This window comes from Benincasa hispida, chromosome 2 (assembly GCF_027475165.1).
Source record: "Benincasa hispida cultivar pf3 chromosome 2, pf3_genome.v1.1, whole genome shotgun sequence".
In the NCBI taxonomy this organism is placed as follows: Eukaryota; Viridiplantae; Streptophyta; class Magnoliopsida; order Cucurbitales; family Cucurbitaceae; genus Benincasa; species Benincasa hispida.
In genome coordinates, this window is record NC_143479.1 from 65,432,079 (window position 1) to 65,449,892 (window position 17,814).

At 32.5% G+C, this 17,814-nt stretch overlaps 1 protein-coding gene and 1 long non-coding RNA gene across 3 annotated transcripts; one reads left to right on the top strand and one right to left on the bottom strand.

Annotated features, from left to right (window-relative positions):
- Positions 1 to 4,522: 4,522 nt before the first annotated feature.
- Positions 4,523 to 6,365, bottom strand: LOC150038094 (uncharacterized). The gene is made up of 2 exons (XR_016527699.1): positions 6,224 to 6,365; positions 4,523 to 4,786 (listed from the first exon to the last, which is right to left on the bottom strand). It is a non-coding gene; the product is annotated as an uncharacterized LOC150038094 (long non-coding RNA).
- Positions 6,034 to 12,343, top strand: LOC120071269 (pectin acetylesterase 10). Of its 2 annotated transcripts, XM_039023443.2 has the most exons (12): positions 6,034 to 6,948; positions 7,493 to 7,575; positions 8,311 to 8,440; positions 8,541 to 8,614; positions 8,727 to 8,813; positions 8,891 to 9,015; positions 9,140 to 9,200; positions 10,948 to 11,001; positions 11,126 to 11,203; positions 11,294 to 11,399; positions 11,513 to 11,658; positions 11,786 to 12,343. In XM_039023443.2, exons 1-12 carry the CDS (start codon positions 6,762 to 6,764, stop codon positions 11,897 to 11,899), a joined length of 1,245 nt encoding a protein of 414 aa, XP_038879371.1. In that variant the 5' UTR covers positions 6,034 to 6,761; the 3' UTR covers positions 11,900 to 12,343. The 2 variants fall into 2 exon arrangements, with proteins under 2 accessions (XP_038879371.1, XP_090166869.1); XM_090310743.1 differs by lacking the exon at positions 7,493 to 7,575 and having other exon boundaries at positions 6,432 to 6,948.
- The last annotated feature ends 5,471 nt before the right edge of the window (positions 12,344 to 17,814 follow it).

The window sequence follows — 17,814 nt, forward strand, 5'->3', positions numbered from 1 at the left end:
TCCCCAAAAAGGTAGACATGTTAACTTGGCAATCTGGCCACTCTCACCCATACTAATCAAAGGACCGCCCTCAAAGGCAGAAGTTCCCACACTTAGGATTGAGGTCGTGTCACCTACGGTTGTTTAGGTGAGATGTAAGTCTCTAGTATCAACGACGTTATATACAGAGACTAGTCATCTCGTGGTCCGGTCTTATACAAACTCTTTGTATAGGACACCCCCGCTCGCACGTCTCCACATGAAAGGTTAGGATCTACATCTGTAGTAGTTTACAACACTTGCAAAACTTTACAAAGTGGGCCGTATCTGTAGTGTCACCAAGATCAGGTATCCCACCTTAATCCTTATACTACAGACCTATTTAGGTTATCACTTAAAGCATGATCTATTTGTATATCACATATACATGCTTAAGTTCACATAAGATAACTAAGGAACTTTGTTTATTGGATATGAGTAAATAAATGAGATAACAATTATTTATTAAAAAATGTGTATCATTACAAACAATGAGACTCCAGGAGAATTAAGACACCAATCCCAACACACCTATGATTGTGTGTTGAAAAAATCAGCAACGTGGCACAACTCTAATCACACATTGCAAACAAGTATTTCCCAATTTGGATCAAAGACTGCACTTATTGAGCCTCAGTGGAGTTATCCCAAACCAACAAAGGATTTATGTAGTAGGCCTCAAAGATTTGATAATGTTTTTTCAAAGGAACGTTGCTGGCACAATGTTGTTTACATCTTGCAAGTAATTAACTTTTTCAAACTCATTCTTTATTTTTTCATCCAACTCACCTCTTGAGTCTTCTTCTCTAAAAAATTCATGCAGTTCGAAAGGAGTAAGACTGTAAGACCCTTCAATTAAAAAACATTCCTCCATATATCTCTCAAGAATATTACATACCATTCATAAAACTGAATGTAATATGTTGGTAATTGACCTTCATAGTCAATTTATTCTTTCGTATTTCTATTAGATTTTTTTTTTCTTTCTGCTAGGAACAGATGTCCAAGAATTCGAAACTTCATGTTCTACTTTACAATCTAGGATGATAGCTGCAATGAATACAAAACTATCAACTTTCACCAACATGTCTTTGATCTTTCTAATTGGGCGAGTAATAGACCGATCACAAACTGCAATATAATAGTGGTAGGCTTAACTTCTTTGATCCCTAATTGTGTGAAGATTGAATATGACATCAAGTTGATGTTTGCTCTCAAACTGCGTCATGTTCTCTCGATACTCTGCTCTCCAATTAAACAACAAAAACAGTGAAGCTTTTGCAATCTTCAAACTTAGGTGGGACCTTGCTTGTCGCTAGTGCACTACAACATGCATCTATTTCAAATTTCAACAATCTTCTCTTCTTAGCTAGGATGTCTTTTAAGAACTTCATGCAGTTTGGTATTTGTTTGAGCGTTTCCACTAGTGGGATATTGATATAAAGTTATTTCAAGATGTCTAAAAATTTTATGAATAGGGAGGTGATGATCTCATGTTTTTATATATGTTGTTACTTCTCGAGGAGGTGTAGGTACAGGTGCAATCTTTTCTACATCGTCCTTCTTTTCTTTTCTTCTTCATGTGTGTCGCTTCAGAAGATTGTACTTCGATCTCTTCACTTTACTCTCTTCTTTTCTTGGAGATCCTTCAACTATTCAATATTTTTATACTTCAACGGTAGATAGTAGTCCTTTATACTCTAATCCACTTTTCAATGTTATAGTATTGATTGTTCAATTTTGAAACTTAGATATTAATTTGACTCAAATCTCAAACTTAAATGAAATATGATGATGATTGATCGATTGTTATTTTGATGAAGTGTGACTAGTTGAAAATGCGAGAATTGTAGAGGTGGTGAGATAAGAAGAGAAATGGGGAAAAAGCAAAAGGAAAGAGAGAGGGACGTTGGAGAGTGGAGTTGATGATTTTGGAGTGCAATTATGTCGGTGGAGAGTTTTGTGTGACTTGATGTTCCTGTTGCACAAGTAGCTTCGACCAGTACAAACCAACCATCACCCATCGCCATCGCCCCTCCATTCTCTCGCTTTCACACCTTCCTCTTTCACTCACTTCCTCCCAATTCCAGTCCTTCTTTTTTTCTCTTTTTTTTTTTTTTAAAAAAAAAAAACAAATCATTTTCAACCATCCAGCCGCCCTTTTGTAGTACTTTCTCCCAAAATAAAACAATTAAGGTGCGGTAGAAAATCGCGGTTCTATTTAAAAAGAATTTATTTCAATCTACTATATATGATTAGCAATACATTAGTGGGTTAAACTACAAACTCCATATTTCCACTTTTAAATTGTGTTTATTTTTAGTCTTTTTACTAGACATTTTGAATTCCTATTTTATGTTTTTAAATTCACAAAGTTTAGTGAATATACATTTGACATATGCATTTTTTAAATTGTTTTCAAATTCTCCAAATTTTTATAATAATTTTTTATAATTTTAGCGCATACAATTTCAAATTTAAAATTTTAAAATGTAGAATTTTATTACTCAAGATATGAACTTTAACAAAGTATTGTGTTTTATGTTAGAAATCTAATTCATTTTTGTGAAAAAAAAAATAATATAATATTCAATTTATTGCAGGGTAACCACAACTAATTTTATAGTTAAAAAGTATAAAATGAATTTCGACTTGTGGATAATTTCAAGCAGAGCTTTCTATCAAATCAAGTGAATTTCGTTAGAGAGTAGACCTATCAAATCAGATAGAGAGAATTATATCTTTGTTCGAAGGAGAAGAGATTAAAGGCGCAATAGATAGTCGACATGCAAAGTACATTCCATAATGTCATATGTAGTTATGCTCTATCTAACTTTGCTCTGACCTTTGATAAGAGTGGATGTTGAGGGGTGACTCAAGATGGTACTTGTATGAGGAGTGGATTGTTAGGTACAAACAAAGTCTCACATTATTAAGGAAAACTATAGATTCATGGTACATATAAGTGAGGACAACTATCTCCATTGGTATGAGATATTTTGAGAGGTTCCAAATGTAAAGCGATAATAATTTATGCTCAAAGTGGAGAATATCATATCATTATAAAGATATGTGAAGTTTTCATCGTCTTTATCAATTGAGGGTACCATTACTAGGAGTGAAGTAGATATGTCAAGTTGTGCGTGGGAGGAAATAATCAGATTCCTAATAAAAGAAAATTAGTGAATCTCATATTGTGCTTCTAAAGAACCCATTCTAAAAAATAAAGTCTTAGACTCCCCCACGATTGAAGATCACTTCTCAACAATATTGCCTTAGGCTCCCCCTAAAACATAAATTATCCTCAAGGTCTTGCACTTTTCAATTAATGAAATCACACAATAGAATACAATGAGTAAAGATCGATTAAAAAACACGATATTGCACAATTCGACCATTAAGAATAGAAATGCTTTCCCGTAATAATTAAATGCGAAAACCTTAAAAGAACATCATTTTTCCTTTTAAAAACCAAATCCAAGAAAGGAAATACAATCCTTTTGAAAAAAAAAATAAATAAACTGAGCCTTGAACAAGAAAAATATCAAGCAAAAATAAATCTGCAGAATATTTCAAGATACTGAAAGAAAACATATGACAAGAAATAACATCTTCTGTGACAGTTGTTGATATAACATTTGTGACAACTGCAAAACCACCCCATGCAACCTTAGAAAAATATAGAGTCAATCTACGAAGCTTTAACATCAAACATCTTCCTGATGTGGGAATTGTAGGGTATTGACAAAACATTAGAAGAGTATTTGTCCTAAAAAAGAAGCAATGTACATCAAACACTACAAAAGGAGAATATGAAACTTTGATTTCAAATTGTCCCAATTAAAAAATATCTAAATTTGGGTTGTAATATATAGTTAAATTCTCTTTTTGTATTCTTCTTTCAATAAGGTTTTCATTCGAGTTTGATTTTTTTTGGTAAGTTTTCACTTTAATCATGTTTTTTTTAAAAAAATAATTTATGTGTAAACATTTGAATTTTTAACTATTTTTTTTTTAAAAATAAAGTTGAAAAAATTAGAACTGTTTTTAAATATAAAAAAATGAATCAAAATATTTACAAAATATAGCAAAATTTTTTAACTATAAAAAATAGACGTTGATAGACACTGATAGAAGTCTCTATTTATTAACGTCTATCATTGATAGTTCTAAAATTTTACTATATCTTATAAATATTTTCAACAATTTTATCATTTAAAATAATTTTTTAAAAAATTATCTAAAAATAAAAGAAAATAAAAACAAGAAATACGTAAAAGTGAATAGTAATTTCAGCATGATAAAGAAATAGAGCATGTGAAGTGGCTAATTATAAAAGAATGGATTTGAAATTAATATTGCTTTGTTGAGAAGAAAAAGATGTTTGATGCTTAGATCTCATCTACCTTCTCAAACGTAATGTTGGTGGGCCAAAACCAAACATACAAAAGGATTTTTCTCATGTGAAGATTTCAACGCAAAATAAGAGATTTAGATCTTTATATCACTAAAATTCAATTATTTCATTTAATTATATGCTAAGAAGTATCCAATCCAGACAGTGGTCTCCTGTCACCCATTTATTTTACTTTTAAATTATTATTATAAAGCAAAAGAAAAAAAAAAAAAAAACAGAGTTCCATGGAGTGCTGCACTGCTGCGACCAAGGACCGTGATGTGCAATCAGCGTAATTCATTCTGTGCGGCGGACTTCACGGTTCTTATCATGTGATTTCTGTTTCTCAATTTCACTCTCCCCACCGCCGGTCTCACATGAATGAATTATAAAAGAAAATTTAAATTAATAGATAAATATTTTTCTTAATAATTTATATTTATATGGATAGAAATATCTCGTGTGATTGAAATTTTATATCATGATGCTCTATATTTTGGTTAAATTACAAATTTAATTTGTATACTTTTATGTTTATAGAGTCTTTTATACTTGTTAATAGATATTTATAATTTTATTTTTTATTTTTTATTTTGTATTGGATGTGTTGTTGAAATTTCAATTTTGTGTTGAATGTTATTATATATCAATTTTGCTTTACAAAGTTTTGTAAACTTCAAAATATTTTATAATAGTTTTAACTCACATATAGTCTATAGGATAAAATTAGGAGATGGAAATTTTAATAAAAATAACTGGGGACTAATTTTGTTGGTTACGCTTGAATTAAAAATCTTATGCATTGTTTTACAAATTATTTTGAAAATTCTTATAAAAAGAAAAACCCCAGGTAATAATAGGAATCTATAAAATATAAATATTTTTAAATATTTTTTATATTTAAAAAGATCCCTTAAAATAATAATAGGAATCTATAATTTTATATTTTTTCATTTGTTATTAAGATTTTTTACAATTTACTTTTAATTTTACTTGATTAGTTTCAATTTAGTATATAAAAAGAATCTATGACGTAGTACGTACACATCTAATTTTTTGATTGTTTCATAGCAACAATCGAGAGATGAGATAACCTATTTCATAGCGTGGTTCTTTCTTAATTTGAACCAAATTAATTCAATACATAAAGCAAATTTTGGAACTTTATTATTAGTGGTACATTTGATATATATATATATATATATATATTCTTTTTGATATAAGATAGATTTTGAAATTTTAAAATGGTACAAAAAAGGAATATAGGAAGACACTTGCCAACCTGCATGAGTAACATTCAGATGTACTTACCTAAATAAGTTCATAAATTTGTGTATAGGCTTAAAAAAGGGTTATGTTTTTATTTTACATTATATAATGAAAATGTCAGTTCGCAGTGCATATTTGGAATACTTTTAAAATTATTAAAATCATTTTGTTAGTTTTAAAATATGACTCAAAATTATTTAATATTTAATTTTAAGAAAATAAAAAAAATAAAAAAAATATGGAAATTATTTTAAAAAGAGTAAAATTTAATATTTTAAGAAAACTTATATTGACTTTTATCAATGATAGACTTAGATAGAGGCGCATAAAGTCTATTGGTGTATTTTTTTTTTTTTTTTACTATTTTGATAAATAGTTAGTGTGAGAATTTTCTTTAATTTTTATATTTTTCATGTATAATATTTTAAATGATTAATTATATGTACTTAAAAACAATAATTTTATAAAATAATTTAAACCAGAATCCAGAAAATATGAATTGAAATATGGAGATGGGAAACCGAAATTTAATATTAATACCTGATAAAAGGCAGGTAAATGTAATGTAAGCCACCGACGTCACAGATGACGGAGGCGAGCGGGTTTGTGTGGTGGCGGCTGGTATTGGCGCTTGGGATCCCATCGGACGGTCAGAAAGCGCTTGTGACATCTGGTTGCTTACCCACGGGTGGGTTTAGCATGACTCTACAAGGAAGCTAAAAATCCTTTGCTGCATGAGATTCCAGGCGTGCGAGAGGCGTCATAAAAGCAAACCTTCCTTCTTCCTCCGCTGATCTCTGAACTAAACCTGAACCTGCATTATACTCCACCTTCCTTCACCACTCTCCATTCTCCAACATTTCCTCTCAATAATTCATTCTCTCAATTCTCAATTTGCCAGCTTCCACGCGTTTTCAAACCCCCACTTTTGCCGCTCCTTCTCCTACACCAACACTCTGCTCTTTTCCGCCTTTTCGCTTTTCCCATTTGGTTCCCCCTTTTTGCTTTATTCCCAGATTTCTAAGGCAGTCGCTTCCACAGATTCATACAGTTTCAGGTAGCACTTAGGAGCAGAGCCATGCCCAAGCTTTTGCTCCTTCTCTTTCTCTTACCACTGGCTTTTACCAAATGGGTTCATGCCTTTCTCCCCTATAATCTCTCTGATTCTTCTCTCTTCGACTCTTATCAAACCTCCTTTGCTGCTACCCTTAATCCTCTCATGGTGCCTCTCACTCTCATTCATGGAGCAGATGCAAAACAAGCAGGTCCCTCTTTTACTTTTTCACTCTCTATTATTGGACCTTCTTTTTCCCTGCAAATCTGAATCTTCCCTCACATTTTACTTTTCTTCTTACCCATATTAGATTTGTTGATGTGAAATACAAAAGGGGGACTTATTGCTCTCTGATTTCCCGCTTCTTGTTCTAGCCTTGCTGAACAACTATTTCTGGATAGTGGATATCTTTGTCAAGATTTATTCTATATTAATTCATTACTTGCATTGCACTTTACCTTCTTCTTTTTCTTTACCAATTGTCTTTTTATTCCTCTGTCTAATGCTTATTTCATATTGGGTCTCATCAATTATCTTTTCCAAATCTTGTTAACTGCTCAACGGCGGATGTTTACGTTCAGGCTTCCTTGCTTGTAATTAAGCACTGCATTTTTGTTTATATTTACAATGTTAAATGACCGATGTGGATAGTATTAACTAGCTTCTTTTTTCATTTTTCTTTTAGTTTCTTATATCCCATGATTCATGTGTGTGTGCGTGTGTTTTTCTTTTCTTTCTTTCTTTATCCTGCGCAGTCTGTTTGGATGGCACTTTGCCTGGATATCACTTGCATCGTGGATATGGGTCAGGATCAAATAGCTGGCTTGTTCAATTGGAGGTTTGTTCGAAGAATGACACTAAAGGAAACGTGTTTTGAATTATTTGTCAATCAATTTTCGACTTGATATTCTTTTTATATATATGCTTCTCTTTCTTTCTGTTTTTCGGGCTCTCCGTAATATTCAGACGAAATGCACATATCCAAGAACTGTCAACCAACAGCTTGTAGTGTCTATCTGTGTCGGTAATAAGTTGTCAATTTTCCAATTCGAGATTGATTCTTATCTACAACTCTTCACCTTCTGGAGGTTTAGAAAAGAAGTCGAATGCATTAGCTCAATCATCAAATTTGGAGCCTGGAGGGAAAACTTGACGGCATATTATGCTCAAGATTCTTATTTTTGAACCTTTGACTAGTCTGTATCTTGAATAATCGATTTTCTTTCTCTTTTTCCTAAAAATGAAAAAGAAAAAGAAAAAAAACTCTGGTTCATTATGATTTCATCTCAGTATATGGTGAACAAGAACAATCTGTTAGGGACAATAGACCGTCCACACGTCTTCACAGTGGTACAATTTTGTTTACATCAGCTCCTCAGCCTCATGCTAATTGAGACATTGTCTCTTACTTTATCTAGCCAATGAGGGACTTTGGTTGCACTCCTAATGCTATTAATATCTTTACACCATTAACTTCCCAAATGAGATGTTAATACCAATATGTTCAAGATTTCAGTGCTGGCCATGATAATTGCAACATTACTGTGCCATCCTCAACTTGATCTTTTGGCAGGGAGGTGGATGGTGCAACAATATCAGGAATTGCGTCTATCGAAAAACAACCAGGCGTGGATCATCAAGATTTATGGAGAAGCAGATACCATTTACTGGAATCCTGAGTAACAGAGCTGAAGAAAATCCTGGTTGCTTTTCATTCTCTCAAAAAAATTCTCCCCTCTTCCTGTCATAGTTTTTCCTCACATTGTATCTCTAACAATTACTATGTCCATACTTGCATTTCAGATTTTTTTAATTGGAACAGAGTAAAGGTTCGTTACTGTGATGGTGCCTCTTTTACTGGGGATTCAGAAAACAAGGTTTGCGAAATATATATTTTCACTTTTCAGTCTGTCATTGGCAATATTTAGCAATAGATCAGGGCCTGCTGTGCTATGGTTACCCATTTTGAATACAGTGCGTATTTTATAGGCTGCACAGTTGCAATTTAGAGGACAGCGGATTTGGTTGGCTGCTATGGAAGCATTGAAGGCTGAGGGAATGCAATTTGCTAAACAGGTCTAGTTTACCTGCCACATTATCTCGGCTTTTTTACTCTTAATTTTGATTTATTATTTTTAACCCCCATGTTTCAGGCTTTGCTTTCTGGATGCTCTGCTGGAGGTTTGGCATCTATTCTACACTGTGATGAGTTTAGAGACTTATTTCCAAGAACTACTAAAGTAAAATGTCTGAGTGATGCTGGATTATTCCTTGATGTGTAAGTGCTCTTATCCTTTTGAATCCTTTGACTTTATTAGCTATGTTCATTACTAACGATAAATCATCAGCCATGGCTTAAATTAGATGCTTCTAGTTTTCATCAGTTCTTCATTGAATTACAGGGTTGATATATCTGGAGGGCACTACATTAGAAGCTTATTTGGAGGTGTGGTGCACTTGCAGGTACAAAGTCATTCTGTATATCGATTTATACTCTTCTTGTTCTATCAATGAATATAAATAGTATTAAGAAAATAACCCTCAATTGCTCAACTTTAAGGAGTAATCCACTGGAAGCCGAGGGTCTCACATTCTTTATATCTCATGGACATCCTCATGTATACCACTGTCTGCCATGAAAACCATTTAATTTATCTTATTGATTTAGATTTTGGAAGCATTGAGGATGATGGTTTGGTAATGGAATCATGTCATATTGTGAAGATAGAAGTAGTAATGGGCATCATCCATCCCTTAGGTTTCCCTTCGTATTGTGGAAACCATAAACGTGCCAGTTTTTTATTTGAAGATCCATTAACAAAGTTGTAGAAATTAGGAGGATTAAATCTACTTGTCACCGTCCACCCCAACAAATGGGGAAAGTAAAGGGACGTGAGGGGATGAGTTCAAACCTGCGATGGCTACGTAGGTTATTAAAATTTTAAGAGTTTTCTTTCACTGCCAGATGTTGAGCAGGGGCATATCTAGAGCTGAAGCTTTGAAGGGGCCAAAGATAAATAGCATTTTGGTATTTGTTCCAATGGTGTCTAAACTTAAAAAGAAAAATATGAATCATCTATTTTATCTCCTAATCTTGAAAAGAAAAATGTTTTTGGTCTTGAACTTTCAATTTTCTAATTGATCTCTGAACTTTTCAAAAAATAATCATATTGGTTTTTGTAATTATTGTTCGGCAACCTAAAATCCACTTACCCAAAATATCTGTTTTAGCCAACTTATGCAACTCTAATATATGTTCATGTCATTGTGTGAACCTCTAATGCACATATTTAACGTAACATTATTTGTTAACTGATGATCAACAACAAAACAAGCATGAGAACAAATTAGTTATTATTTTTTAGAAAATAAAGACTAAAATGGACATTTCGAATGTTCATGGATGAAAAGACTACAGATTTATAGACCAAGATAGATATTTTGAATGTTCATAGATTAAAATGAAATAATACTAAAAGGTTGGAACTAAAATAGGACTTAAACTTGATACTTTATCATAAAATAAAACAAAACTATCAATTAAAAAATAGAATGAATTTAAAAATTAAAAGCAGCGCTATGGTAAGGATGAAGTAAAGAAATATTTTTATAAAAAATAAAATCAAAATAAAAAATCAAAATTTTGAAGGTTATCATTTTCTCGTGATATTACTGTGGAAATGTGCATAAGCTATCTTTTAGAAAAAGAAATTTACTTGTCATAGTAACTTGGCCGAATCACCAATCCTAGGGCTTCCTATTCCATCTGTCATATGCTGATAATCAGGACTTTGGCGTTGCCAAATATGTTAGCTGCATTGGTTATAAGTTCAGTATAATAACAGGTGAGATAGTGAGTTCTGGCTTTTAGAAACGTAGTCTTCATTCACATTATCTTAATTTTTTATTCAGGTGTAGGACACCTTTTCCCCAGATTATACTTTTTATTCTTTGTTCATTTATACTAAGACGATCACGTTGTTCTGATATGAAAGATAGAATGGTAACAGTGCTCATAAGAGATGAATGGTCGGTATGGATATGATCCTACTCTTCTCTCAGCTTGGCTGTGTGAGAATGAATTTGATTATATAAAATAGTTATGCTTTTCATTTGAGCTTCTCTCTTGATTTGCTGTTCTGCCTTCTTGAGTATGCCTTCTCTAAGAATCTCAGTGTAAAATGATTGTGCATCATAATGATTGTTGCAGGGAGCAGGAAGGAATCTGCCATCCATTTGTACGAGACATCTCGATCCAACTTCGGTAATTCTTTCCGTACCTAATTTGCTAGTCACAATATATATGAGAAATTCATGTTACAAGCAGCTATTGGTATGTTGCAAAATCTTGGTGTTCTCACTTTGTGTTCCACTTCTTAATTATCCAGTGTTTCTTCCCACAAAATTTAATTGCTGGAATCAGAACCCCACTGTTTCTTGTCAACGCAGCATATGATTCCTGGCAGGTAAATTTTTCTGTGCTGAGAATGTTGTAACCTTTTTATTTTAATCCTGGGTCGGGTCCAATGGTATGATTTCATTCTCTTGCTAAACAGATACAATCCAGTATAGCCCCACCTTCTCTGGATCCAGCTGGGTATTGGCATGATTGTAGGCTGAATCATGCAAAATGTAACCAACCTCAGATTCAATTTCTTCAGGGTAACTTTCTCCAAATAGGATATGATCAAGCTCTTAACTCTTCTTACTTTTAACAAGATCAGAGAGACAGGGTTACTCCATATGACTTTTGTTGCATGTGTTTATTGTAACAGGATTCAGGAACCAAATGTTGAATGCTGTTAGCGATTTCTCAAAATCCTCTAAAAATGGGTTATTTATTAATTCATGTTTTGCTCACTGCCAAACTGAGAGACAAGACACATGGTTTGGCGACAATTCTCCTGTCATCGGAAACAAGGTGAATTCACTGTCTAAATTCAGAAAAAACCATCTATTCTATCCCTATTAGTAGTTCTGATCAACAGATTCAGGAAATGAGGAGAATTAGAAAATCTCGTAACGTCTTATGGATTGACACTATGCAGCCAATTGCTCTGGCTGTTGGAGATTGGTACTTCGATCGAGCAGCGGTGAAAGCAATCGATTGTCCCTATCCTTGTGACAGGACTTGCCACCATCTGGTTTTTAGAAGCGGTTAGCTTCAAAGGCTGGTTTATTCATATCCGCAAATCATTTTTTTCTCTCTCGGTATCATCATCGAAGGGAAAGTTATATTGCAATTTGATTAAGAAGTCAATAAACAAGAAAGAAGAAGCTGCTGAGATGACAAATGTGATCTGCAGTCCTTCTGCAAACTTGTTTCAACATAGATGAAAGGTTGGTATCATCATCCTCTAGTAATTTAAATAGTTGGAATCAATTAGCTTTTACCCTCAATTGGAAAAGCTTTGAATACCTTATAATGTTAAGCAGCATTAAAGCAAAAGAGAAAAACCACATCTTTAGTATTCAATTCAAAATTTGACAGAGTTGGCAATTTCATTACAGTTGAACCTAAATGTTTCTGATATATGGTCCATTTGGATGTTATGATGTTACGTTCAAGGTTGTTAATTATGTTATTCATGTCTGAATGTTGATAATACTGATTTGCTACTTTATGTCGAATTATGTTACAAAATTTAAAAGTAAATTAATCTTGAAAAATGGTTAAAAAGTCGTGGGTTTAATTCATGGGTCATCTACGTAGGATTTAATATCTTATGAGTTTCTTTTGACACCTAAATGTTGTAAGATCAAATGGATTATATTGTGAGATTAGTGAAAGTCTGTAGAAGTTGGCTTTGACACTCATGGATATTAAAAAAATACTAATATTTTGCATAAAAGAACCAAGAAATCATTTCAAGGGTGTGCAAGCATGTTTTAGACACTTGTTCATGATTTCAAATGGACCATCCATTTGTGGATGGAAGGTGTACCTTACAAGTTTCAGCAAGTTGATCTATTTATGATTCATACACATTTTTTTTTATGGTTACAAGCAATGGACAATTTTCATTTTTTGGGGATAGTTACTAAAGCTAAGTTTTATCATGGAAAATTGCATACTTCTGCACTTAAATATGGCAAAGTAAAGTAGGATTAAGCAAGAAAATTATGGAGCATGCTTTTGTAATCTTAATTCACAACTCAAATAACCAATAAACACAACCCTAATAAGATAACTACGAATTGATAAAGGGAAGCGAACTTTTGAAGCGCGTTCCCAACGTGAATATTGCAATCTCCACAATACTATCCTCAAAATAATCAGAATGCTCTGATAAAAATAGCTGTGCACCTCAACTCTAATTTTTGTTAATCTGTTTAGCGTTGAAACATTATAGACAACATCTCACGCTACCTCATTGGGTTTAAAGGTTTGAATGTGTAGTTTTAGAATGTCTCAGGCTCAATGCTTTCCTCTAGATAAAACATGAGGCAACATTCTCTTGATATCTCTTCAGCTTCTAAATGCTCATTTTAGCTTTATTTTTATACGTATTTTCTGCCCATAGGGTCAATAGTGCTCCATTTGCTAATAAATTAAAATATAAACAAAAATACTAATGAAAAGATTGCCTTTTTAAACAAAAAAAAAAAAAAAAAAAAAAAGCTAGCTAAAACTAAAGCCTAGATATAACACATATTTTGTGCTATCACATAATATAACTCTAACATAGCCGTTTATGTCGCACATAAATTCAAAAGGACAAGTTCAATTTTTCTTAACTAGAAATGTCTACACGAGGAGACTGGGAATGGCTTCATTCTCCATCTTTGTGAAATTTTCCATTTAATTTGGCGAAGATAGAGGCTTGACAAGTTTGAAAAATAGTGTTGAATCCTTCCTCAACCTACCAAGTGAAATTTATAAATTTTGGACACTAGCTAAAATAGTAGTAATATCAAGTAACATTTATGTCATATATTATTCCTTGCAATATGTTTTTCACATTGGTTAAATTAGAACAATGCGTCATTCTTCTTCTTCTTTTTTTAATATATAGATATCTATTTTTTTTTTTTAATTACAGATACTATTTAGATTTGTACTGTTTTAACATTTTTGTCAAAGTATAATGATTTTTTTGAGTTTCGTGGAAAGAGGAAAATTTCAAGAAACAATAATATTGTGGAAGAACGGGGGATGACGTTTCAAAAAAAAAAAAAAAAAAAAAAAAAAACGGAAGCAAGGAGGAAATTGAGGATGCTTACGGCTGATTGGGTGCTAAATGACATAAATGACCTTAAAATGAGAAACATAATACATTAATACTAATAAACAATGATTTGACAACTCAATGATATAACGAAAATCATATTAAATTTAATGGTACAATTAATACCTTAGAAGAAGACAAACGTCTGATAATTAGAAGTCTAGGTTTTTCAATTATATACATGTATAAAAAAATAAGTCTTCATATATAATAATTTCAAAACTCAAACATATATACAGGGAAATTCTTATAAATAAAATTTTTTTAAAAAATATTTACACTTTATAACCAAAAGTTCTAAAAATACTCATACTTTTGAAATATATATATATTCATAACGTTTTTTTTCCTGAGAAGAACTCAAAACATATATTTAAAGATACAACTATACGTATAAAAACAAAAGAACCTGCATCTAAAGGTGTGTAAAGTAATAACCCATCTTATTTTTATTGTTGTGACTCGATTGAAGTACAAACCGTGATTGTTACTCATGCATGCAAGTTTTGAAAGCTAATAGACAACAAAAATAAAAGTTGTTCCCTCTGTTTAACAACGATAAGAATTAGCGAAGGTCTTTAAACTCAGGGATCCTATAAAATTAGTTAATCAACAAATAAGACTTTAAATAAAACTTTTGGCTCATGTGAAGGTTATCCCTTGAAATCTTAAGTAGTTTAAGGTCATTAGTTTAGAAGATGAAAACGGTAGTGCGTAAGCTCATGATGGCTCTGTCCCCATACTATAACGAGCAATAATGTGTTGTACCCCTCAAGTGTTTTTGCATTTACTTGGAAAAAAAATAAAACATAAATGGAAAGGATGAAGAGTAAGAAAATATACAATAAGTGACTCCTGTGAGGTTAGTCATGCAGATTTGTGTCAATCAAAATGAAAAATGTGCATGAATCACATACAAAAACGAAGATAAAGATCGCATGTTCAATTCTTACCATATAGCTTTTGTTAGTCCTACGTAGCTTCAACGTATACTAATGCCAATAAGTTAATTAACACACATATTTGAAGCCATGTATCTAAATAATTGATGGCAAATTAATGATGAAGACCACAATAATGGTTGTTTTAAAAGCTTAGGAACTAAAAAAAAATATTTACACTTTGGGAAGAATAATAATCAATTGAAACTTTTTAAGGAATTCAAAACCATTTGCCTATATTTGAGGCCCAAATGAGATCTGACTTAACTTTTGAAAAATTTATGTCTTGAAGATTGCCTTTTATAGTAGTTTTGTGTTTACAAGAGAAAAATGATGAATATATGTTGTAGATCTGATCACTAGGTATTTATTTGTATACCTCTTGACTCTAATGCATGCAATCTTCTAATCTTCCAGATTCTGACCAATTTGTTTACCCTGTGTCTAGAAGATTGAAACCAACTAGCTCAAGACATTTGATAATTTGAGTTTTGGTACTGGTTTCGTCAATATACCTGTTGCATTCTCTGATGTATGAACTTTTAGGATTTTTATTTTCCCTGTTTTTACTTTGTCTCTGATGAAATGATACTTTATATCAATATGTTTTGTTCTTGTGTGGTATTGTTAATTTCTGGATAAGTGTATAGCACTTTGGTTGTCATAGTAGAGTTTTATTACTGTTTGACTTAATCCAAAGTCTTTCAACAATCCTTTAAACCATAATGCCTCTTTAATAGCTTCTGTTAATGCCATATATTCAACCTCTGTTGTAGATAGGACCACTATAGGTTGTAATGTAGCTTTCCAATTGATTAGATTAGGACCATAAAGGAACAAATAGCCTGTTAAAGATCTCCTTTTGTCCAAATCACCAACATAGTCAGCATCCATCCATATAACTCTAGGTTTGGTTTTGCAGATTTCTAATAGGTTAGTCTTGAGTTTTTGGACCAAATAAGGTACCTTAGGATCCATTTAGTGGCCTTCCAGTATCTTTTACCTGAGTTAGACATATATCTACTAACAAGGCTAGTTGAGTATGAGAGATCAGGTCTTGTAGAAATCATGAAATACATCAGGCTTCCAACTGCCTGACTATAGGGTATAGTAGACATCTGTTTTAGATGTTCTTGGTCAGAATCTTTAGGAGAGTTGGCTGAGGATAACTTGAAATTTTGAGTAATTGGTAAGCTTACAGGTTTGGCATCACTTAGATTGAATCTCTTTAGAATCTTCTCACAATAGTTAAGTTGATTGATGCTTAGAAATATACTTTTTTCTGTCCATTAGGATCTCAATCCCTAGGATTTTACATGCCTCTCCCAAATCCTTCATTTCAAATTCTCTCTTTAAGAGATCTTTGACATGAGTTAGGTCTTCCTTGAACCTACCTGCCAGTAACATGTCATCCACGTATATGAGTAAGTAAACTTTATCCTTATAGGAACTTGTGTTTACATAAACACATATGTCATAAGAACTTCTTTTAAACCCAATGCTAGAAATATAGTCATTGAATCTCCTATACCAGCACCTAGGTAATTGTTTCAGCCCATTAATTGACTTGTTGAGCAGGCAATAGAGATTTTCTTTCCTTTTAACTTTAAATCCCTTAGGTTATATCATATAGATTGTCTCTTCTAGATGTCCATGTAGAAAGACAGTCTCCACATCTAGTTGATACAATTCTAAATTATTTTGAGCAACCAAGGATAAAAGAAGTCTTCTAGAAGTTTGTTTAACAACTGTAGAGAAAATCTCTGAATAGTCTATTCTTTCCCTTTGTGTAAATCCTTTGCAACCAACATTGCCTTATACCTAGGTTTTTTTTTTTTTCTTAATTTTATTTTTATCACAAGATGCATCTTCTTTGAGTTTAAAAACTCATTTGGAAGCTACTGGTTTATAACCTTTGAGCAGGGGAGCTAGAGACTAAGTATCATTCATATTTAGTGAGTGCATTTCCTCATTCATAGCTTCTATCCAATTCCTTGCATTAAGACAACTTGTTACTTCTTCAAAGGTTGTTGGTTCTTGGTCAGTAGGAGCTACTACAACATTAAGAGCTAGATTCACATAGTTCATTTTAGTATATATAGCTGGAGGAGTAATGATCCTTCTTTGTCTATCTCTAGTTAAGGCATACTGACTCAAATCAGGCTGTATATTAACAGTCTCCTCTTGCTCCCCTGCTTCTTCCTCTACATCTTTCAAGTCCCTAGGTAGATTAGGTTTTGTAGGTTGCTCAGTGGTTATCTCCACCTCAATTCATATGGTGAAGGTCTCAGCTTCATTTCCAAGCCTATTTTCTTTCTGCATAAACATCCCCACTTCTCTGAAAGTAATGTCTCTACTAACTATGAACTTTTTCTCTACTAGATGCCACATCTTAAATCCTTTGACTCCCTCAGTAAAGCCTACAAACATGCACTTAACAACTCTGGCCTTTAACTTTCCCTTATTTTGGTGTACAAACCCCACACATCCAAATACTTTAAGGTTGTCAAGATTAGGAGGATGGTTAAACCACTTTTCCTTTGGGGTAAGTAACTCTAAAGATGTGTGAATGCCTACTTAAGGTGTAAATAGTGTAGGCTGCAGCTTCTGCCCAAAAACTTTCACTTAAGTAACATCAGATAGCAAACACCTTACCCTTTCCATTATGGTTCTATTTAACCTCTCAGCAATCCCATTCCGTTGAGGTGTGTACCTTACAGTCCTATGTCTAGTTATACCATTTTCACTACAGAACTTATCAAAGTCTTCATTACAAAATTCAAGCCTATTTTCAGTTCTAAAGTATTTTAACCTTTTAGATGTTGGAGTTTCTATCATAAGTTTCCATTCTTTAAACTTCCCTAAATCCAACTTTTCCTAGAAAAATCATCTGTTAAGGTTAGAAAA